Below are 26065 nucleotides of genomic sequence, written 5' to 3' on the forward strand. Positions count from 1 at the left end.
GACTTAGGGCAGCTGCAACAATATGCAATGCCTTCTCCAAGAATGAGTCAAATACTATAAATGACATTCCATGACATTTTTCTCCATCACAGATACAAGTACCATATACTGGTACATATCTGACAAATGAGCTACTGTCAGATCATATCTCACTCTAAAAATATATTTTATTAAAATAAGCTTTTCAGCCACAGATGACTGAAAACCCTTTCAGCTAATTAAACAGTGAAAAATAAATATTTTTTTTGCCAGTGCTGATTAATTTATACATAAAATATATGCCCACGAAGGCAAAATCAGGAGGTGGCTGTGCACTTAAAAGTATATTATCCAACATTATATGCAGGTTCGTCCCTGCAAGATATTTTCATATGCCACTGGACAAAGGTCAGAGTATAGAATATCCTGCAGGATTAGTAATTTTCTTTTATTTTTAATTGAACTCCCGTCATGCTTAAAGTTACACTTGGAGTCACATGCTTTGTTGATCTAGAGGAATATTTATATTTTGCAAAAATGACATTATAGAAAGCCAAATATTTGGTGGAGCCTGTATCATCATACATGCAATTCATGTAGCTTGACTGCTGAGGAAGCAATGATTTTAGAAGGAAACACACAAGGAAAATTGTTTGGAAAAATCAAGCCCATAGAAGGTCAAGCCATGTAATTTTTAAGTATCGATATATCTCTGAATCAAAGTAATTTGTACAAGTTAGACTACAGGATAAGTTACAGTTTAATATTTTTTGGCCTCTATTTTACTTGCCCTCTTAGGAAATAAGATTTTTCAGAACAAGAAGGAAAACAAGCCTCAAATTAAAATGTTATACAGATTAATTTATGAAGAAATCTCCTGGCTTTTAGCACACTCACTGGAGTTTAGGAACTTTTATAAAAGAAATTCCATTTTTAATATTGGAAGGGCTTAGAAGGGTCTTTTGATAAGTTCCACTGAAAACAAATTACATAATGAACACAAGTTACTGCAAAATTCTTCAATATCAGGAGGTGTTTACATACAACATTTCTTGCAAAATGGAAGGTCCATTTTTACATATTTAAGAATTAACTAATAAAACACCTCTTTTTCAAACAAGTTGGCCACACTAAGTTTTAAAATAATTCTCGTTTTCAATTTTTACAGCTGATCAAAACCTGACAAGAACCAACACTGGCATTGACAGGAATTGTAATTTTCAGATGTTATTTATTGACTGCAAGTAGTGTCTCACTGGCAACTACAGAACTGGATGATCCATTTCTTCCTATAAAATCTATGAGAGCAACCTTTGTTGCTGTGCACACAAATTCATGCCAGTTCATACAAAGATTTGCAAAGATAATGTACTTACAAGCATACATACTGCATATAGTATGATTTAGGTTGTCACAAAACAATGTTCTTTAAGTTCTGTTTATACAAGGTATATTCTGGCATACATTTGCTTGGATGGTAAAATGCTGCCATTGCTCATGCTGTATGTAAATGATATGGCTGTACACATGAAGGCTTTAAGCTTGCAGTTTTTGCAAAACTGGCAGTTTGTGTTTGTGATATATAGGAACAGAGGTATCATGTGTAGGAAATGAATATAAAATTCAATGAAAAATTAAATACATGGGGTTTTTTTCCTTGAAAGTGCATGTGTCCAACTTCAATAATTCTCTCTATTTTTAAACCTCAATGAAAAAGATCTGACTTCTAATACTACTCAGAAACACAGGTATGATGCTACATATATTACAGGAACATACAACACTTTCAACTTTCACAATGGAATAGGGCTCATTTTTGATGGCTGTTAAACAAAAGCAAAGCTCTCCCATGATAATGGAAGTGAAAGACCCAGAAAATATTGGGTTGGATTGTGAGTGCTGCATACCTTTATCTCCTCAACAATCTAATTCAAATAAGAAAAGCACTTCTAACTGATGCAGAAAAATGTCTCTGAATTGAAGCTACTTAATTTCCCTTTTAAATGTAAACACTGATTCAAATACAGTGATATGAAGGCGGAAAAACACCTCCCCAATGCAGGCTACAGTGGGTCACAGAATTTAAACATCAGCTTTAAGTGTGATTAGGGTGGTGAGGGACAAAAGCATATTTATTGATTTCACATTATTAATGGCTGGAAATAACTCTGATGTGAACCCACAGTATAGCTAGTTAGTATACTGCACGTGTAACACTTTCATTCATTGTGACAGATGAGCTACTGTCAGATCATATCTCATTCTAAAAAATATTTTATTAAAATAAGCTTTGTGAGTACTTAAGGAGAAACAGAAGAATGCCTTGATCAATATTTAATGATCAAAACTTAAAATAGAGCTTTCCCAGAAAGAAAGGGGAAAAAAAGTTAAAATAATCTAAGTATAAACTTAAATTTTATACTTCATATGACAAGTAAAACAAGTCTCTCCAAAGGAGACAAACATTGCACTTTCAAGATTTTTGTGACTCACGGTGAAATAGCAGAGTGTGAGTGTTAAATGAAAAATCATTGCAAGATAACAAGCATGTCTACATGTCTGGTTTTGAACCCCCCTTTTTGGAAAAGGAAACAACAATCAAAACAAACATACAGAAGAAACAACATTGAGTACATCACAAAAACAAGTAAGAAACACATTTGCTAAAGAACCATCAATGTTGTTACCAGTGGGGGTTCCAGGGTTTGAAAAGGGAAGGTAGTACCAGTCAGAGGAATATCAGGACAAGGCACTTACGATGTGGACAGCACAAAGAAACAATTGGAATAGAGCAATAAATCTCACATCCATGTTGACTCAATACAGGGCTTTCTATCTAATGCTAAGGTTGACATGGGACCAGAAACAAGCACTCTTCTTGAGGAAAAGTTTACCCTATCCGTAAGTGTCAACAGCAACTTTGCTTTGACTTCGGAAATAATACTTTCAGGCTTATAGGTTGCAAACTCAATGAAAATTACTCATCAATGTACTTCTGAGGCAGATTCGGATGACATGAAAAACAGGCTAAAATGCACATTTTTATATCTCATCATTCCCTTGGGAATCAATAAAATGATCTTTAATTGAAGAGTAATTAATTACTCATAGACTAAATATCATCCTCAAAAAAAAAGAATGGAGAAAACCGGTCTCATCTTTGGTCCTTTCTTTGTAGTATTTACAGATGGTTATGCATAGGACTGCAAACAGACCTAAGATCTAGGATGTCCCATAAAATCTAGGATATTTCAAAACTGTTCACTATAGGAGTTTCCCCACAGACACACTGGCTTGGCTTTCATAATGCTATCAGGTATTAATACCAGCACCTGCACTGCTCTTATGTAAAGTACTTTTCAATTAATTAAAAAAGATGTGCTTCATGATATTAAAAAAAATTATTATTTGAAGGTAACATCATATCAACAATCATGTAACCCTGAAAAGGAAAAGGAGTCTTTTTTGTTTGGATTTGCTTTCTCTGTTTTATTGAATTTGCAGTAGCTGGATCTTAATACATAAGAAAAGATGCTGTTAGCAAATATTATCCCTTTGTGCCAAGAAATCTTTGACAGAGTGATCACTGTATTTTGATATTGCTGCTCCTCAATAACAAAGAAAAAAAAAATTGATCCTAAGTGTAGAATTTTGTCAATCTGCCCAACAAAAAATTTCCACTGAGAAAACAAAACAGCAGATCACCCTCTTCCCCAACATTTGGCTAATGAAAAGACATCTGCTGTCTTTGAGCTTTTTGTTTCTGCTGAATGCTATACATAGTTTGTATTCAAAATTTTCTTTACACATGGTGACATGAACATCTCACAGCAACTGCTCCTACAAAGCTCTTCCTTTACTTGAAGTAAGGAACTGTTGAGGTATAGCAACCTTAACACATGTAGTAGCTTTCAGAACAAGGAAGAGCCACCTGTAAACAGTATTGATTCCTCTAAATTAGGGACCACCACCTCACTCTTGTATCAACTCCTGACTGCATTAGATAAACCTAGCCAGTGGCAAGTCCTCTCCTTACTAACCACCCTCAAATCCTCACTGGATCCACCACTGATTTCCTGTGCTTGCACAAATCAGTGCAGCAATAAAGCCACATTCAATACACAACATAAAGGCTACAGGAGGACTATAGCACAAGCCTTTGTGTATGTATATATTATTATTACTGGTTTTCCTCTTAACATTCATCCATTGCAAATACTGGGCTCACTAAAACGAAAATAAATAAAAAAAAGAACAGAAAAAAAAGTATAAAAAAGCTTGCTGCTCTTACATATAGTGTGTCAGTCTCTGTGCAAATCCTGAGAAAGGGAGGAAGACCAAAGTGGGGATATTTGACATGTGAACCAAGAATTTTAGAATACAAAATTGTAATAATGATAGAAAAGTCCCACTAGTTTAGCAATCTTAGGGGAACCAAAATGTCTAATGATGCTCAGGAGCTGTACAGTGCTGACACAAAGCTAAGAGCAGGAAAAATAAATAATAGGGAGTTGCTTTTAATAATTACCACGCTCATGAGTGATGACTGAGGAAGGGAGGACAGGACAATTAGTTCAAAGAAACAGGGAAACAAAGAAAAAATTGAGAAATTGTTTATAGCAAATACAAAATATAGTTAGTATTGGTTTTGGCAAAAATAGTTCTGTACTAGAAGAGAAAGAGCAAATAAACAGAAAATGAAAAAACAAATCCCTCAAATGAGGATGCACAAAACCACTTTTAACATTGGTAGAGTCAATTATGCAGCATTTAGAGATTTATTTCTATTTGCAAGCAGAATCAGTCATTTCTAGAAATAGAGGCAGCGATCAAAAGAAAAATGAGCTGATATCTTGACAGTTCATTTCAAAATCCAACACTACAAACAATAACTTTAATTACTTAATAGTAGAAATGTTGTTCAAAAGAGCAAAACATTGTGCAGAATAATCTTCAGCAAAACATGAGAGTAACAGCCAAAATTTACATGTCAGAGAGCTGCACCAGTGCTCAGTCCAGAGTCTTGTAACCAAATTTTACCCAAATGGTTTCAATTTTTTGTTTCCTCATATAAGTCTAGCAAGATTTGATCTAGAATTTAAACAATGGGAGGACTTTCTGAGAAGCAGTATTTTTGACCAGTCTTGAAGTCATTCAGTCAAATTTAACACTTCATGTAAAATCACGATTTGAAACAAGCAGTTGAATATTAAAGAAATAGGCCACATCAAAGACCTACAGGCACAACAGGCAATGAGATATGCAGTGTTGCAGGCATGAATTATGAATCCTCAAATGCACCAAGGATCACACAGTCAAGCTTTTTTACCTTATTTTTAAGATTAAAAAATGTTAAAAGATTAGATCACTGTAGGATTTAAACATAAAAAATGCACTGTAAAAAAATCTGAAGATAAGGAAAGAAAATGTGTTTTGGTATCTCTATTTTGTATGTACAAATGAATTGTTTCCAGACAATCACAGTAAGGGAGTAGGAGAACTTACTGTCAGACAGATGAAAGAAATTGACTGAACTAACAACACAGAGGGTAGAAAGCCAAGTTGGTTCAAAGTCAAAGGTAAAGGAAAAATTTTATAATATTTCCCCAAAGACAAATAGAAAAGAACTAGTCCAAAGAAAAAGCTTTCGCAGAAGACATTTTTCCAAAAAGCAGAAAGAGTTCCCTTGACCTCTTATATTTAATTTATGGCTTAACTAAATTGTGTGGTTTTCAGTTTAAGAAATCAGGTAGTAATGTTTAATTTCATTTTATGCTGAAACTGGTAGGGGCTTCTGAAATGTTTTACATGCATAAGCACTGCTGTTTCTAACTAGAATATGCTTTCAATTTTACATGTAATGTCTTCACTTCTTCAGAATTATGAGCAAGAATCCTCTGAGATCATTCTGAAACTCAACACATGCTAGGAATTTACCATTGACAAGGATGGGCTTAGGTATGTCAATTAAATATAAATCACTTTTAGGAACCCTATTTTAGCTTCAGTCTCTAGATATATGTTTACAGTGTTCATAGGATCAAAGAATATCCTGAACTGGAAGAGACTCACAAGGATCACTGAAGTCCAACTTTTGGCCCTGCACAGAACAGCACCAAGAATCACACCACATGCCAGAGAGCATCACCCAAAGGCTTCTTGAGCCCTGTCAGGCTTGGTGCTGTGGCCACTTCCCTGGGCAGCCTGTTCCAGTGCCCAACCACCCCCCTGGGTGAAGAACCTGTTCCTGATATCTATCCTAAACCTACCCTGGGTTCTTTCAAGTTCAGCTTGCTTCTGCAAATTATGAAAGAGGAAAGTTCTCGAGTAATTTCTTTTGAATCAATCTTACCTGATCCCTCTTCAGTCACCATGCCAAGCCCTTCTGCTTTGTTCTGACGTTCAAATGCATTTAGGTCAAGAACACTGCAGTAAGAAAAATGACGTTTGTCCTCTGATTAATTAAGTATATGCAATATTTAGTTTTATGAACATTAAAAAGGATTTATGATTTTATTTAGGTTTATAATCATACTAATATCAAGAAGATACATCTCAGTGGCTTAATATATGTCTGCTAAAAGACTGCAAAACTCAGCTCTACAGACTTAACCTGCTTTTGCCCTGAAATTGATCACAGAAATTAGCTCTTTATGACTGAACAAAATAAGGAAATTTATGCATTTATGATATACTATAATATTTTTAGGTGTTACAAAGAAGCCATATTATTGACTACTTCTATGTTACAGCCCACTTCATCCCAAGCAGAAAGGTCTGTTAAAAAAACTGTTCCTCTCCTCCACATTCTGAAAAACTGAAGCTGCCAAAAGGGAATATGTATTCATCTAACCAGGTTTAAGGAACATATACCTAATGCATATCCATTTGTGAACCTGTGAAGTGCTACCTTTCTGGGTTTTGCATGTCAGCTAGCCCTAGACAAATTTGTTAATAAGCAAGAATGTCAGATGAATGCAGAACTACAACAGCAGCTCCTCTGGCAATAAAATTCACTGATTTCAAAATGAAACTTGGCCAAAGACAGTGTTAAGAAAAAAAGGATATAACATGGTACCCTTGACATAAAAGAAGACTGAACCAACTGATTCAGGAAGCCCCTTTTATTTCTGTTGTTGTTTATGTTCATTAATACATTATTTATTGATATGATTTGCTCTTAGGAATTACATACAAAACATTTAAATATATATATTTAGATATGAAATCAATATAAATTTTCAATAAGCATGAATAGACCGAAAAAGTCACATTCATTAAAACATGATGTTCCATTGCATTTTCTGCCTTCAAAAAAAGCCACATGAACACTCCTAACAAAATCCCAATATATTTATGATTACTTAATTGATTACTAACTGATCATTAGCCTGGTCTCTGCAGAATTACAGGATACCTCCAGAGTTAAGAATTCACCTCTGAGGAATGCTCCTAACTCTGGAGTTGTTTTCTGGCATATCTCAATTAGACACAAATTCCATAAACATTTGTGAAAAGAGCTTTTTTACAAAGGTCAATCCATATCACAAAGATTTTCACACTGTGGGTATCACCCTTTCTTTAACCCAAATCTACCACATTACAATCCCTAAGGGCTGTTTGCAAGAACTATGTAGAGGATCTTTCCAAAATTTCAAATCCCATGGAATAAAATATAAATGCAAACCAATAAATTTATAAAGTAGATACTTTCTTACCTACAGGACTGCATAAGACCAGCAAGGCTCTGAAAGAATCCCACATCCTTTTTATCCTTGAGGTAGTCAAGCATTTTCTGCAGCAAATACAAGACAGCGTCAACTAAACATATCTGCATAACTCCAAGTAAACCCAAGATCACAGGAAAAGAATACCCCCATCAACACCACTAAATTAATTAAAGCAAAGAACTCCAGAAGATGATGATGATGACTTCTCAAGACCACTTCTGTACCTCTCCCTCCACCCATACCACTCTTCCCAAGGAAGACTGAAAAGCTGATCTTAGGATCTGAAGGAAAACTGGAAAGGTGAGCATAACACCAGAGAAAATAGGTAGAAATTAGCCAACTGAAAAAAACAGGACTTCTATCTAATTTCTGATGCTTTTATGTTATGAGTATGTAATATAAACTAGTAGCACTGGTATTAATTTAACTGTACTAATAACTGTTTCCTGCATTCTGATTAGTTAAGACTTTATCAAATAATTTTTTTACAAAATAGATTGTAGGATTACAAATTCCAATTCAATTAGTATGCACAAATTTCATTATTCTCTTAATATCATGAAAGCACAAAGAACTGGTAATGGTTCAAGCAGATATTTGCTGCACAATTTGTGGTCTTTCTGGTCAATTCCTGGTAATGACAGCCTCTGAAAAGAACATTATTTTTGGTTGAATTCAGCTGTTTTAGTGTCTGCTCAACTTGGAACCTTATATGTTCTCAGTTGTCTGTATTCTCCAACTGTCCTACAGTAATATAGGCAGGTAATAAACCCTTCTGGACTCAGAAATCTTCAGCTAGTATAGAACACTGAATGTACCCTGTATCAGTATCTTCAACAGTGCAGGATACTTTTAACATATCATACTTGGCCACTGATCACCAAAATGTCTTACCATAGATTAGTAAATAAAGTTATAGTCCTCTGCTTTTATCAGCAAGGGTTTCCATTACATAACCTAAGGATTTCTGCAGTTGTGTATCATTCTTTTTTGGTGAAGACTGGGGTCAACAATTTTGCTTTACTGGTTATGGGACAGTGGCCATCTCCCAAGAAAGCTTCCCCTCCCAAAGAATTCCTCTAGAAGTTAATGACTGAACATTTAATTTCCCCCCTTACAGCTGAAGTGCAAAACAAATTTCTTTTAGTCTTGTATACAAATAATAAATAGATACCTACCATACAAGGTACTTTTGTATGCCATTTTTATTCTGGGAATGAGACTAAACAGCATGCGACAAATAGACACACAACGTAATGCGCTACTACAATAATAAAAACCATGATATAAAGATCTATACTGACTAGGATGAGTGCAAAGAAACTAGTACCTTACCTGTTGAACAGTAGAATTTCCTCCATTTAAGATGGCAATTCCTAGCTTTAGGGTAGCTGCAACCATTGGCCCCATCTCACCTTAAAATTTATTTTAAAATATACTTTCAGACCATATATAATATCAAGAGTGTTCTATTAATTTATCCATTCAATGACTTATAAAACAGATCTATTTTTCCTTTATTATCTCTAGTGTGACTTAATATCTTCCTGACTGCCTACAGACATAGTGTACTGTATACACAGCACATAAAAGAAGCAAGATCTATGACAGGAAGAACTGAGCTCAATAAATATAAATTGTTTCATTCACTAGAGCATCCAACAGTTGTTTTAAGGCTGGGCGCACAATTTTGAGCTAGCTTTCAAGTTTAACAACCTCTTTTCTCTTCATGCCAGTCTATATATTAGTCTAGATGGATTTTTTTCCCTCTGTGTCTTCAGAAAATGACAGTGATCCAAGAATTTAGTTACGGTAAAGAAAATTTGTAAACAGGAATTTTTAAAACATCACTACTGTGGAACAAATCACAGAACAAGAAATGAAAGCATCAAACCTTAGAGTAAAATGGTTTCTAAGGCACAAAAGCATAATTTACACTTCTGAAATGTTTTATCAAAGTAGACCAATAAAGCATATATTTGGAGAGCAGGGAAAAATAAAAGAACTAAAGTCTACATCTACAGAGCCATACCCATTCCAGAATTTGAGGGCCTTTTTATCATTGCATACTGCTAAAATGATGAAGTATTTCAAATCTCCTCTCAATCAGCACTAGAAAGATTATAATAACTACAACAAAAGAAAATAGCTTCTGGATTAGCTGTCAAGAATTATTGAAATTTTGGGTTCATTTTGAAAACAAACCTTAGTGCGAAACATCTGCAGGTTTTGCGCAATAGGAAATACAATAATTTCAAAGTTCATTAGAAATGAGGTTTAAGATTTAATCTATACACTAAAATCTTACCTTTACTAGCACTGATTGTCTGCAGAACCATCTCAGCAGCACCCCGATCATGCAGCCTTGCTTGTTGATACAGAAGTTTTTGTTTTTCCATTTCTTTTTCCTGAATAAAAATTCCAGTCATTTAAGATGAGACTTCAATTACTATCAGTCCTCCAATGGTTTTTGGTTTTTTTCTTAGTATATGGGCTCTATGGCAACATCGTGGACCATTTGAATACATACAATGCTACTGAACAAATATTTAACAGGTTCATGTAATAATCTCCACTTGGTACTTTTCTTTATTATGCTTTTAGCAGTTTATCTGGAAAGAGTCATCTCAATTGTAAATCATTAGGTTAGTTCAAAGCCCATGTTCATTATATATATGCTGCATGTATTAAACTTGCACATTTGTGCCGTGTTTTTGTGCAACAGTTCATACTCTTAATAATCTCCTGTAGTGTGACCATAACTTCATACTGCTCAGTATGTGGCTCTTGAGTTGCAAGTTGTTGCTGAATACCAGAGTAACAGAAGTAACTCAGATTTTTTTTCAAAACATATCATTATATTACAATAGAGATTGCCCACCCTACCAACAGAATGTTTGATAGAATACACTGTGCTTTTATATTTTGCATTCTCTAGCGGCAACAAACAATACTGCATGGCGTTGCTTGAGCAATGGTGAAGTTTGTTCTTTGTAATTTAAACTACTACCGAAAACATAAAGAAGAGCATAAAGAGCAAACATAAAGGCACAGTTAATTCCAGATGAGTTTGAACTTTCACCAAGTTAATTGAAGTTTGCTGGAGAATTGAGGATGACTAAGCAGTATAAGTTGCAATATGGAAGTTGCATAGAGCCCTATGACAGTGAGTCCATCAGATGGCGTGGTAAAAAGCTTACTCAAAAGGAACATGACACAATCAGTTAGTATCATGTCCAAAAACACAACGCCCAAAACATGTATGACCTAAAAGCAGGAACAGCTGCAGCAGAAGTAGCCAGAATGACAGCTTTGCTGCCATAAACTTTCCATCCAAGTTACGGAAAAAATACATTGGAAGATGGAAGAGGTTTAAAAAATGAAGGCTTGCTAAATAGAGGGTATGAATAATAAATTAAAAAAGAAGAGGTAAAAAAGAGAAATATGTTCAAATGAATGAAAAAGAAACCTTTAACTCAAAAGCAAACCAACACAGACACTTATGCTGTTACCAGAGAGTTCTCGCCGAGGCTGGCAAATTTGTTTCTTAAATCTTTGATAATATCGTGCTGCGGAAACAAAATTCATCAGGGTTTTTTTTTTCACACTATTAGCTCTCCTGTGGTTAAATTGTATGTTTCTTTTTGCTTTAAATTATGTGACAGATCTAGATGGAGGCACAAAAAGGAAAAAAAAATGGCAGCGTTGCTTCATATTTAGCCATGCTAAGGTTTGAAAGTTTTGCCTTCATGTTTAAACCTCTTCCTGGAAGTTCAACAGAAACAAAACAGAAACATACACACACGCACACGCACACACACCACACACACAAACCACCAGAAAATCATGACATCACAGGTTCAATATAGCTACAATAAAATATTTTAATTTGCTTCAGATGCCACTGAAAATTCATGAGTGTTTCTTTTCTTCAAAACTATTTCCTATTTCTAGTTACTTTCATTTTTAGACCCAAGTCTTCCATCTTTCTTCCATTGCAAAATTTATTATTCACACACCTAGCATCAGCTATGCTACTTCCATTTCACATTATTTGTAATAAGCTTATAAGAATGCTTACAGTGTGGATGCAGCTGCATAACCTACAGACTAACCTCTTACAATGGCAAGAAGAAGCGTAGAAAGAGGCATTGCCAAACAGCTTAAAGAGTGGCATTTTCCATGGAAATCAAGATGTCTAGGTAATTAGTAACAAAACGGACCAAAAAAATGAAACCAAAACCAAACATACAAAAAACCCCATAAAAATCCACCAAAAAAAAAACCACCACAAGCATTTTTTCTAAAAGCAATCATTCCTCTGATGATAACCCTCAAAGATCACGGTTCTTTCTTCAGCTTGACAATGCTTTTTCACTATTGCTTTCTCCATGCAAAGTTAATATGTATGCATGTAATATATATATATATATATATGTGTGTGTGTGTGTGATGGCAGCACTGATACAAAGTGAGCCAACCATTGCTTACAAAGTATACCAGATTAATAAGGCACCCCCATTTCTCTAAGGTGTGCTTCCTGTTTACACTGTTATCTGTGCTATCCATATAGTTTTTTGCACTTTATCCACTTGCTTGCCAGTCGATGTCAGGAAAACTATCAAAATAATTAGGCAATGGCTTGAAATTTTCATCATTCACAAAGCCATCACAACAATAGCAAAAATACTCAATACTAAGTGAAACATTTAAAGTAATTCACTAGAATAAAAATAAATAACCCTCAATGAAAACCAAATCTATTTTATCTCAGATGTTTTCCATACATATGGGCTGAACACTTAGAAATGTATGTACATGTATTCTCACATTATAGACTTTTACCAGCAACCTACCAAACCAAGGAAATTTTTTAATCATACTCTTTGAAAGCAGAGATTCAAACATTTTCTACTGCATTCTCTCTTTTTTTTTTTAATCATTGTTACAAGCAATCATATGACAAAATAAATAGGGCAAATCCACAAGTTTTAGTTTGAATTTATAGGCAACAAACTTGCAAGAATTAAGAAGAAGCTTTAACTGACAAGTGCACCACTGAAATAGTTGTAATCTGTACAAAGACTGACTCTTGGACTTTCTCTTGGAGCCAAGACATACAGACATGTATGTTTGCTGCCGCCACTAATCTCAAAGCCACAGAGTGCTGGCATAAGATCCTATTTCTACAGAGTGTTTTGCTGTAATATGAAATCATGAAATTAAGTTAAAGCAACTAAACAATAATATGGAAAGAGAAAAAGTTGCTTTCAACTCAACTATTATAAGATCAATGTTTTTCTCTTGAATTGTCTTCATCTTTCATACTTTTCAATACTTCTGTTTAGCCCAGAGAACAAATCCTATTAGAGAAGTCTTACACTGGCAAAACATCTGTTCATTTCAGTGTCAGGCATGCATGCGTACAAGCTCTGTAATTAAAATACCAAGTACTCATGCAGAAACTTTATATACATTTTCATATATACATCTTTACATAAATTTTAATCTTTTAAATTCAATATATGCTGGTTTATGCTCTATAAATAAAATTTATTTTTTCCTAAATCACTCCTTTTAGACCGCATCAGCTCTGAAAAGAGAATATACAAAATAAAACCAGAATGCATTATAAGTCTTGAAGATGAAAAAATGTAGGATTTTAAGACTGCTAGAGGAGTTTCTTTAATCACATATACTTTCTAATATTAAACACATATTTTTGCTTCTGTTGAAAGTCTCTATCCCAAAATATTTTTTCTAGTTGAAAACTAGCTTTTAACTAGCTGATACAATATCCGTTATTATAACTCACTGAGTTGAAGTATTCTTTGAATATTGAAACTTGTCCTTATCCAGATTATCATACAACAAAAGGAATTCTATTAAAGCACAGAAGGTAAAATGCAAAAATCATAAAACCAGGAAATTTAGAGACAACTAAACTTCTAGCACATAAAATAATTAAAATACAACCAATCTCAAAAGTGAATTTCATAACAAATGAATGGCCATTCTAAATAAATTTCCTCTGTCATTCCCTGTGCTTTCTTGCACTACATACTCTTCCACAGTTCAGGAATATTGACATGTCTCAATGCCAGATATTTATAAGCCTTCTATCATCTGATAATACTTACATGATACAAATAAATACTTATGAAAATGCTTAAAAGTGATGTCTAAGTATCATCACTAAAAATAATAAATAGGCTCATAAATTATCTACCACATTCTTAGATACTTGCAATCAGTAGTAGTCTGTTATAAATTTTCAAATTTTCTCAAAACTACAGTTATTTATTTTGAATAATTATTTATAAGACTTGAGAACACTGGAAGACATCCAGTGGTAGGGGATTCATTAAACATTAGTAAGTAAACATATGCTGTTATCTACTCTATCTTAACTCAATGACTTCATAATATTTGAAAATATTCCCTGCATTCCTCTTTATCACTGTCAGTGCAAAAGAAACAACAACAGTTAAAAAAATGTAGCTAGGAAAAACATGTATGCAAAAAAAATTATTTTGATTTGTTTGGCTGTAAACAATATTATGCTTTCTTGGGTGTTAGCCTATTTTGTAATATAGTGAGATGAAAGGAAAAGAGCTAACATTGATCTAAAAAGTATCTGGAGAAGAAAGAGAATAGGAAAGGAACAAACATTTTCACTAATGGAATTTTAGAAAATTTCAGACAAGATAGCAAAATGCTATTATATGCGTCATCATGTAACAGTTGAAAAATCCATAAGAATTATAGCAATCATTCATCAAAATTATTTCCCATATTCACACCAATATTCAGAAAAATTACTGGTGTTCTGCTGACTATCCCCAGTAATAAATGCCTGTGAGGAAAAATATTTATCATGTCATATCATTATATTTTATGACATAACTATGTTACTCAATATCAAGAGTCAGCACAATAATCCACATGGGCACAAAGTAAGGATTGTTTGACCAAAATTATATTTCATATTTCCTAGCATTTGAATAATATTCATTTAAAAACTTAATGTTATATTTCAAATATATTTGTTCAGACAATGTATAGTTATAACACAAAATCCACAGTTACTAAACTAAACAAAATACTACTCTGTGTTAAAATAGCATTAAATCTGACATACAAAAGCACAGGAACAATAACCTGAAATAAAACCATTACTAAATATTTCCTTTTGTTTTGGACAAAACGTCTCAATTTCAGCTTACACCAATATCTTTTCTTGTATCATCAGGTTTGTACTATAATTCATTTATATTTTCCTCTCTGGCAAAGCTATTACTGTTTCCTACATACTGCCTGCATATTCTTGCCATGCTGATGAGATCACTCAACCTACTCCTATTCAAGTAGATAGGAACTGACAAAGCACTGAATCTCTAAAAGGAAAACCATTATACTGGATGACTTTCAAAATCTGTGCATTCTAAGTTTCTCTTTTTATTTTTCTCCTCCAATGCTACATAGCTATAAAACTACACATTTCTTTCAAACTGTATCACCCTTTTTTTGTTTAAAGTTGAGTTCAAATTTTATATATTTGAATTAGCTGACAGATGACTCTCTATAGGAATAATAACTTTTTATAAAAGGGTAATGGATCATTTAGAAGATTCCACTGTGACTGGAAATGAATCAGTTAGCTGGAGCAGCAACTACTGCATTAAAAATAAGAAAAGAACCTGTAAGCTACAAAGACTCACATAATTATGCCAATGTAGTTCTTTAAAGTATATCACTCCTTTACCCTAGGATGACCAAAGGCCCTGCCTTACATAGATCTTAACCAGCCATGCTCTACAGCAGTGAAGCAGTGAGTGCCAGCTGGTGTTTGAGTTGGAAGACAGGGCAGATGGATGTCAGTGAGTACTCTTGAAAAGTACACTACTACTGGTATAAGCAGCAGTAACAACACAGCTAAAAGAGATACTGACAAACATAGGAGATGGGAAGCAGCTAGAGGATGCAATGAAAGATCCTACGGAATAGCCTTAAATCATCACTTATCACTAAGTCCCTGAACTGAAAAACACAGAAAAGCATGGGTACATTATTCACTTTGTAGAAATGAGATTCTCTATCACACTTTTGCTGCACATTTCCACAGTCATCGGGAGGTTACTCATGTAGCCAAAATCAGCCTTGCCAGACTGGCAGGAAAGTGAGAAACAGCTGATCTTGTAACAAAGAATGTACCAATGGCACCGACCCTCTAGTATCAATTATAAACTAGACTGTGAGGAATTAAAACACTGCAAATGAGAAGTGAAGGGCTGACTGTCTAGGAATGGACACCATAAATTCTCTAACTGGATTAAAGACTTTTTGTGTGTGAACAGAATTTTAAAAAAAACAAAAAAACAAAAAAAACCCAAACCAACAAAAAACCAAGGCAGTGACTGATGGATATAGGGTGTTGGGGAGCACAAGGAGTAAAACGAAGTTCCAAGCATTAAAAAATAGCATAAGAGCAACACCATCAGTATGTAAAAACACCAAAAGAGCTCAACCCCCTTATGATATGGTAAAAATAATCAAATCTTACTTAACCATGGGTTCATGGCATTACAGATTAATTGTACAAAATTGAGACTACACTGCATGAGATATGGGCATGAAAATTTTCAATAAAATACACTCATCATTTTTATCTCATTCGAAGCTTACCCAAATCTCTCTGTTGCTCTGTGAAAAGGTTCAAGACTTCAAACATCACATATTTTTAAAGTCTAGAGGAGCAGTAGAGTTTATTCCCATACAAATTGAACAGTCAGTCTTTTTACATGCACACACAGCATGAAATAAAAGAACTGCCTTGAAATAAAAAAAACTCCTTTCAACATTGAACTTTGAGACAAATTGCCAGACAGAAAGAAACACACTAATGCACACACATACAGAGCTGGCATATCTGGTTTCGTAGCTGTACAACTGTTTCCTGTCCTGTATGGAGGAAGCAAGGATTATTTGTTGTTGTGGGGGTTTTTTTGCTTTTAAAATATTTCTCAGTCAGCAAGACAGAAAATTTTCAATGGAGCATATAACATTTGGAGTATGGTAATCAGGTAAGCGGAGTGATAAATATGTAGCATTTGAATAGCTGAATTATTGGAAGGAAAAAAAAAGAAGAAATTACACTGTTAGATTGCTTATCTATTTCCTTTGGGGTTTTGTAATATGCACTTTGTGTTTGTGGCAATTACCATATGTCTTAAATAACATTTTGCAAATCTTTGTGAGCACATTCATCATCATTATAATGCATTTATCATATGAAGGTGGAACAGATCTGTGCACATTTTTGAAGAAGCAAGAGTAAATTTGATCCTGCAATACATCATCTCTTCCCACAGCTGTACGGGAGTCCCTTTCTTTTGTGATCTGAGTGCTAATAGAAGGCTAGCAAACAAAACACCAAAACCATCTTGCTTTTTCCCACAAAGAAAGTTCTAATTGTTTCCCTGTATTGCCACAGGCAATGAACACTGAAGTTACTAGCAGGAGTCTGACCATCAGCTAAATTTGTGCATTCCCAGTGTCAAGCAAGTCATCTGTACTTAGCCCAGCTGCCATTAGCCACAGCACAAAGAGCTGTATTTAAACACCTCAGAACCAAAAATTAGCTACCCCCCCACACCATACCTTCTCTCAGAATATCAACCTTGCAGCACTATCAGCAAGCGGCCCGAGTCAACAACGGGAACTGAATTCTACCTGCATAAAGTAGGCAAGTAGGCTGCTGCATAAGCCATGGGACACCTTTTAGAAACAAATGGTGAGACTTTCATGATGAGACACAAAAGACTGTGTAAGAAATTGAGCCAATAAAATAACAAACACTTACATTTCAGATCTATTGCCTCTATGATTTTAGAGAAAACACAGAACAGCTAGGAGTCACTACAGGCAGGGAGTAGCTAAGGAGTTTCTATCAAACACTATCACAATGAAGGTTAAGGACTCAGTCAATTCCAAAGGATCTGAATCACAGATGAACTGATGTGACAACAGAGAAACAGAATTCTACTACTGTATCAGAAAGGTGTGTCTGTTAAGATACAGAAGAAAAGTCCAAGCACTTTCTCTTAAGAGCCAAATAAATCGTTGTAATCATTGAAATTAAATTATAACTAGAAGGAAGATAACTGATGCACAAAAGGCATGAACAGCAAAACAATATGAACAAGCCAAATGACACTCTGTTTTCCCCAAAATGGTAAAGCAATTTTACATGACATATTTTGCATAAATAATTCTTGGAGTCTGTGCCCAAGAAGGGTTTGGGAGAGATGTCATGCTGGAACTGAAGTGTTAAAAACGTTTTCAAGGCCCTTTAGTTGAACTTATCCAAGATGTTGGGCCTGAAAAATCACAAAATTGGACCCAGACAAATACACACATACTTTTTTGTTTTACCTTGCTGCGTTGTGATCCTGTCACCTTAAGGAAGGGCAAGGACAAGAAGCGAAATAGTAATAAGAAAAAGAAGTCCAAAATTTTTTTCTGCAGGTGACTGACCAAATACATACACAAAATTGTCTTTTGAACATATTAATACACTATTTGAACATAAGTTTCACAGCTACAGAAAAAATAATAATGAGAAACAAATGAATAGGATCTTCTCTCGAAAGAAAAATTTGATTGCTTGAACAAAGAACACATTATAATTTAGGTAAGGAGCACTACTAAATTCTTTACTGATAAGTTTGTTTGTTCACTTCAATGACTTCCTATTTATAAATTTTCAAATTTATAAGCACAAGATTTTCGATATCTAACAAGTATGCATGAGCTAACTGAAAAAAAGCTTGAAATGAATATTCTTTGTTTAGTCAATGATATGCCATACATTACATTTCCAGGACAAAACCAAAACCAAACAAACCACCACTAAAATTTGGATTCATACTCAGATGTTTACCAAAACCCAAAAATTTATATATTGTTTATATGAATTGTAACTCAACTGGACTTTGAGTGAAAATAATTTGGTATTGCTATTTTACTGATTTCTCTATATAGTCAAACAAGGAATGTGTACTTAAAAAATTCAGTGCTAACTTATGCAGCATCATGTAGAAAATATACAGACCAGCTGATGTGTACAAAACAACAGGAGTAAAATTAAACATGACCCAAACAATTCCTCAAAATAAAAACAGCACAGATTGATTTGATATAAAACTATCAATATATTCAGAAATATTTTAAAGGAATAAAAAGTGTGCAGTTCACGTTTTTGTGTTTTAGTAAAGATATGAAATTAAAGTATTAATTGATTTGAAAGATATATGAGACACCTTTTAATGTCAGAATTGTAATATGCTAAAATACATTACAATATTTAAAATATTAACAAGCTAATTCCCTCAGTGCCCCTCAGAAGAGACAAATTTCTTGTAAACTTCATTTCATTAATGGAAAAAGAGAGACAGATCCCAGGGTAAACACATGACAAGACTCATCTCTTACTCTTGTTATCAACTCATGTACATTCTTATACAGTGATGATCACTCAAAACCCAACATTAAACAACAATAAATATGGATTTCCTATTCTGAACATCAGCAAAAGCTTAGCAGTACTGATGAATAAAAGCTCACATTTGTACTAATAAGGACTAATAAATATATATGAACATAAAAATATTGTATGAATTAGCAGTACTGAATGTGACTACCGCAAAAGCCAGTATTATTTCGGTATTTTAAGCATCCAAACTAAAGGTAGGGCATGATATTTGAAGGATACTTTGTTATTATAGACTTCTACAATAAGCTACTACCTGTTATATTTATCTTCAACAACTAAAAAGTTAAAGTTAATGCGATAAATATTTATGTTAGTCTCTATATACTCTCATATTCTGTGACACTATTTACATTTTTGTTTTACTAATATCAATCTGGTGACTCATATCTGCCAATCCAGCTTGTGACATGCAGTTCACTGGCATAATAAGCTGCGGTAAGCCATGAACCAAGAAACATAAATGTCAGCTGGAAGCTATGAAATAATGTCTAACATGACAAAATAATGAAACAGAAGTATAATCTTACTTCAAAACTCTTCACTTCTTCTTCACCATCATCATCTTCTTCATCATGGCAGCTCTGAAAACATGTAGAAAGAAAACATTTACTGATACGTTGTGAGGAAGGGGGACATAAGTTTTCCTTCACGTTATGAATAATTTCTTTATTAATTTTATTTTTAAAAAAGTGTACAAAAGACATCCAACAAGTTACCTTTGCCATAATGTCAGCGTAAGCCATATACAGGTAATCTTCTTCCAATTTGCTGGTTAATAGAGAGAGAAAATGGAAAACAAGGCAGATTAGACTTATTATAGTAGAATTGAATCGGCAAAATATTTTTAAGCATCTTATAAATATTTTTAAAGGTTTTCTATCCTCATAATTAATTACCAAAGTATTGTTGGAAATGAAGACTTGATTAACTAATACAAACTGAAAAGTAAAGCCAACTACAAACACTGTACTCAGAAGTTTATAAACCTTCCAGTGAACATAGTTAACTTTTCAATTATACCTAGAATATACTTATATTTTACATTCAGAATGTAACTGCCAATAGAGAACATAGACATAAGACAGAAGTGTGTCCTGAACACAACATCCATAACTGTGAAAAAGTTCTGTTAAAATCTCTTCACATACCACAGGCTTGAGAGGTTTGAGCATAACTCAAACTCACCATGTGTTCATATGCACATGTTTTGGCCTAGCTTATGCAGTCTCACTTGAACAGAGACATATCTAGCCTCAAATACAATAGTAATCTGAAAATCTGCAGTCTCTCACACCATCCCTACCATTTTTCAGTCAAGGCTGTTCGACTGAATAGCAGAATAAGCTGATGTAAAGGATCAACTCTTTTAAGGCTTTCATCTTCCTCTGGTGGTTCCTCCCCAGGTTTCTTTTGGGAAAAAAAAAGATTTTAAAAGCATACTGAATTATCTATAGTGAAAAATATTTTACTCTGTGCAATGTACTAAACATTAAATATTAGCATGTAATTTTGTTTTCGACAGCTAGGAAGAGAAACAAGTTCCAAGCAAAGTATGAAAAAACTGAACCCTCACTGTGTTTATGACCATGAAGTCTTACAAAGATGATACCCTTTGCAAAGCTTTGGATTTTCTCTCTTCATAAAAATTAACCCTTTTCCTTATAATCTGGAAATAACTTCAATCTTTTACTGCTGTTATCCTGAATTCATGGTAACCAGATGCCATCATTTGCCATCATTATATCGTTTGTTGCTCGCTATCACGTCTTATGCCAGGTATAATGTTCACAGTTGAACTCTAAGAGGCTTCAAGGGAGAAGAAATCCAAACTTGAAGCTCACCAATAGTTTTAAACAGAAGGAGCCATATCTATCAACAACAGTAATGTAGGCAGGATGTACAATTTTAGGATATGGCAAACGAATAATGTAATAATGTCATAAAAATATTAGATATATTCAAGAATATATATAAACACACAAATAAGTTTTTTCATGTGGTTGTTTTCAGGTTTAGACAGCTCTAGTTACTTCACTCTAAAAGAAAATGTAGTCCTAAATACTATAGTGATAACCACCAAAGCAGTGTTTTGAAAAGAATCTATACAAATCTGTCTTCTCGTCTTTTGCCAAAAGACATTTCAGAAAGTAAGTTATGCCTAACAAGTTATTAACAAAATTGCTTCATCCATACTTTTTTTTCTACACAGAATCTGGTAGCTCACACAAAACTGGATACAGAAATTATGCCCACTCTTCCTCCTTGTTTTCACCTAGCAGTATATATAAAATAAAGATGATAAAGAATTCCAAACATTGATAAGATAGCACAAGTAATAAATTATTAAAATGTCAGATGTTATCTCTTAAGCAATAAGGGCAGGTTGGCCATGTGTGAGATACAAGGAAAACAGATTTTTTTGCCTACTAATAAAACAAATTGTGCATGCCAGATTCCTGTGGGAAGGCATGCCAGATTCCTGTGGGAATGCTTATAGATATTTATGTGTACTACCCTTCCTATGTGCCTGTGAAGTCCACTTTTTCACCCAGCTGTACCAAACATGACTGGTTGCAGCTGAGAATTCACTTTAGTTGCCATAAATGCACAGTGGTTGTTTCACATGCTACTCTGTGATGGCCATAGAAGATTCATTTCACATTTTGCAGTATCAATAACAAGATAAGAACAATTATAGATGTCTTCCCCTGCTCTTTATTTCAATCTCATTTAGAATGCTGACCCTTCTTTTTAATTAACTGGCAGCATTCTATACTTTGTAATGTCATCAGCCAGAATATCTCTCTAATGCTATAAAAATTGATGAAGCCAAAAGGCAAAAGTTATGTTATGTGTTACAAGTTTTTATAGATTTATTCAAATTAAACAGAGGATCAAATTTACCAATGACTGAGTTAAGTAGAACTCATTATTAAGCATAGCATGACCACTAGAATCAAATGACTTTGTGACATTTCTGGGAAATGAGAATTCTTAATTTTCAATGTTTTCAGACATTTGCCCTGTAGTTATTTCAGGGTAAAATAAAAAATGCTTTAACTGAATGTAACACAAGAGGATAAAACAAATAGGTTGGGTTTTTAGTTGCCATTTCTAAATATGGAAGATTTAAAGCATTTAATTTTATATAATCTAATTATTAAATGCCCATTAAGCACATTGTTCTTAGAAGTTATTATGTCCACTAATGTCTACCAATAAAGCTAAACAACAATTAAATCAAATAAACTTGTGTTCATGTAATGTATATAATTAAAGCACAAGCAATTTAACAATTAATACAAAGTGTTGAATGTCCTGTGATGTTAATATCAAACATTTAAAATCTAGTTCCCTTAGAAGCTTGATATGTTGAATCAGAATTAAGAATCAGCAGAATTAAGCTCCTCAAATAGAGAACAAGTGTATACATTTTTCTTTGAATATACACAAATGGAAGAAGCAGTGCCAGTTTAGTATAATAAACAGGAGATAAGATTCAGGGAACAAAACTGCAAGTTTAAGTCCAGTTGTCTGGTTTTAGGGGATGGAAATGCTCAACTCCCACCTCCCAGAGAAAAACTGTTACCACAAATCCATAAATTGCCTGGATCTGGTAAAGTCAGGCAGGAGGTAACTTTGACTGTATTTCTCCCTTTAAATTTTTACTTAGCAGAAAATACAGATTCTCCATATTCAGAAAGAATGGCATACAGCATTGTAGTTTATTGACTACAAAGAGCTAAAGGACGGGAAGTCTAAGCTACAGTTTCCCAGTCCTGGATTTATCTAGTTTTCCACCTAATATATGAACAGCTCAGAAACTACAGACATACATTAGAACCCGAGGCTCTACCTTTCTCCCCCTCCAGATGAGTTCTCCATCACAGGCTCGGCACATCTTTCATGAGGTCTACACAGCACTCTGGGTCAGCTCCACAGAGGCAAACAGTAGAACCTCAAACTCTCACCCTCCAGGTGAGTGCTCTAAGGCAGCAAGAACGTGAAAGAAATTTATTTAAAAGACAAATAGAGTTTTGTTGGCTCTTTTGAATGAAAAGTGTATCTCCTCAAGAGAGTGATAAAGACACACTTATCCATATGCCTGAGGAATTACAAGGAAATATCTGTGGTCTTTTACTAATGGATGATACAGAAGCCAGTCCAGTCTGTTTCTGTCTCCTCTGAAAGAGCTTTTCACTCAAGCTACCTGCTGGCAAGGAGCTCTTCATAAACTTTGCAAATACATAGTTTCATAGAGGAGGTATGGAGACAACCCTTTATGTAACCAAATCACTATGGTGGGTTATTTCTTCACATATACATACATGCAAAGAGCTATGTTGTTCCACATCCCACATCTACATGCTCATGCTCCCAGCTGCTAAAACATACTTATTTTTGGCAATGAACCTGCATTATTTAAAACACTTGTAGTCTGTTGGGATACATGAAGATATCTGTTTAAAGAGTTGTATACAAAGGAAGTATTTGTAGAGGTCTCTTGCTTTTTCACAGTGCCTGAGCATACCATAAGGATGCCATAAGAAATGAATTATGCACATGTGAAGGCAAAAATGAACTTACATGGGCTGCTTGTGTTGAGCTCTCTGCTGCTGATTTTCCTTTCACTATTTTGATCCTTATTCTCAAAATTGTTTACAACTTGGGTATCTGGTTTTAAGCATAAGCTTTAAACATTAAAAGCAAACTAATATTTTTTTCTAATAGACATTTTCCAGTTAGCTTCCTTATTGCAGAGAGCAGATTCTCCTCACAATAAAAAGACTGATTTCAGACTGTGTTCTGTTGGACCTTCCAGGGACTGAAGCAGTTCCTAGTGCTAGGTGTTGCCCAACCTGTAAAAGTACTACCCTTCTGAGAGACAGCTGTAAGAGATGAAGACACAAGGCTTAACTGAAAACCACCCTGGGGATTTACTAGCTTAAAGATATACCTCTAACATTTTTCTGCTGGGAAAAATCCTCATGTCCATGACAAGTGGATTCTTCTATAAAGAAGAAGCAGACTCTCTGCTTCTGAGGAACTGATAGATCCAGGACTGGAATTTCTCTAGTTTCATAATATAACCTTTTGACTTAAGTGGCTTTAATGGGGATTATGAAGTCCTCAAATACACAAAGGTTAGCTGCAAAAAAAAAAAGGAGGGAACAGGCTGTTCCCTTTCTCCACAGGGCATAAGATAAGAGAGAGGGGAATGACAACAACTGCTGTGTAATTTAGACAAAAGCTTTATAGAAGGTTAGTGAAACCCTGAAGCAGAGTGCCTGAGGGGATTTTGGAACCTCCATCACTTGTCATTTTAAAAACCTGTCAGAGTGACTTGGTTATAGCTCATCCCTTTAAGCAGACATAGTTTAGGTGATATCTTAGGTACCTCACAGACTTATAATTATTACTATACAAGATGAATGATAATCCACAATACATTCCTATGACCCTTTGCACCCAGACATACTGCTAAGTCTTCTATCAGTTTGTCTTCAAAATAGTGTTCTTCTGTTTCAATCCAAGATTTATCATAGCCTTGAAGAAAGAGATTGACGGCTCGGTGCCTAAAAAGGGACATTGAAACAAAAGCTGTCAGCTTTTCAAGAGAAGATTTGGTCAGTATGAATTTCATTCAGTTTGAAGAACTGACAAGTCATTACAACTATAATTTCAAAGGAAAGCAAAATTTCTATCGTTAAACCTGTTGAAAACACCAATTTTAAAAATTAAGTTGACATTAAAATGCTCTATTCAAAACTGCATCCCATTAACTTGCAAAACTGATATTGAAATGTAGTGATAATGATTTTAGGAACAGAAAATGAATAGGACTTTAAAGAAATGTAAACATTACAAATATATAAAATAATGTGCTACATTGGTGAGTTTTATTTTTAATATAAAAGATTTTCATATTTTTAAATTTAAATATGAAGACAACAGCAATAGCTAACTTTGGATTGTTCTCAAGTAATTGCAGTTTTGAATTTCAGGATTAGACTAATATCTAAAATAAATAAGTTTTTTTCCCAAAACTCCATTAAATGGGTGATGAGGCATGGGGAGAGAGAGACTAAGCCACTGATGTTGGGGTTTTGTTGTTTTCTTTTTTTCTTGAGCATTCAATGCAAAATGGACTGTCTGACAGCAAACAACTGCCAGTTTCATATACTGTTCTACCCGCAACTGTCACACCAGCTTCATTTCATGACAGTATGATTCTCACACCCTAGTGCCTTCTGGGACAGACTTCAAGACTCATCCTACTAACTATGGTAATAGCAAGCATATGCATACTTTTGGAAAAAAATGGGAGAATTATTACATTGAAAAGATCAGATACAAGTGTTCTGAAAACTATTTTAAAAATTGCACGAAAAAACAGATGTCTCTAATTTTTCTGAATGTCCACTCCTTCCAGAATCTTAGGATTCTGAAACTTCCTTGACTATAGATTCCATTCCCTGTTGAACAAGAAAGAAGAGGAAAAGGAACGACAGGAAAAGTTGTGAAATGCATAGAGTTCTTATTGTCTTATAGAATGCTTTTCCCAAAAGTGCACAATAAATATACAAGTTTTCAGAAATAAGTGTCCATTTATTTTGTGCATATCAAACATCTAACATCCAATAATGAAAGTATCTATATATTTACAGAGCTATGCCATGGCTTAGGAGGAAATCTATCTCCCAAGATGATACAGTGACACCAATATGTCAGTTTCTGCATTTATCTCCTATGAAAGGTATCTGCTTTTCAGAAAAGAAAGCCTACTAGAAGGAACAGCAGG

General features: G+C 34.2%; 1 protein-coding gene across 1 annotated transcript in view; it reads right to left on the minus strand.

Moving 5' to 3' along the window:
- RYR2 (ryanodine receptor 2 (cardiac)) overlaps positions 1-26065 on the minus strand; it is a gene marked incomplete at its 5' end in the record, with an annotated part of 271378 nt that overhangs the window by 23524 nt on the left and 221789 nt on the right. Inside the window, 9 exons of the mRNA XM_009069811.1 lie at positions 6332-6405; positions 7698-7774; positions 9045-9124; positions 10018-10117; positions 18144-18167; positions 19791-19844; positions 19980-20031; positions 20567-20670; positions 24743-24839. Of these exons, the coding sequence (XP_009068059.1) occupies positions 6332-6405; positions 7698-7774; positions 9045-9124; positions 10018-10117; positions 18144-18167; positions 19791-19844; positions 19980-20031; positions 20567-20670; positions 24743-24839 (662 nt within the window). The remainder of the gene's footprint in view (positions 1-6331; positions 6406-7697; positions 7775-9044; positions 9125-10017; positions 10118-18143; positions 18168-19790; positions 19845-19979; positions 20032-20566; positions 20671-24742; positions 24840-26065) is intronic.

This window comes from Acanthisitta chloris, unplaced genomic scaffold, assembly GCF_000695815.1.
Source record: "Acanthisitta chloris isolate BGI_N310 unplaced genomic scaffold, ASM69581v1 scaffold650, whole genome shotgun sequence".
Taxonomy (NCBI): domain Eukaryota; kingdom Metazoa; phylum Chordata; class Aves; order Passeriformes; family Acanthisittidae; genus Acanthisitta; species Acanthisitta chloris.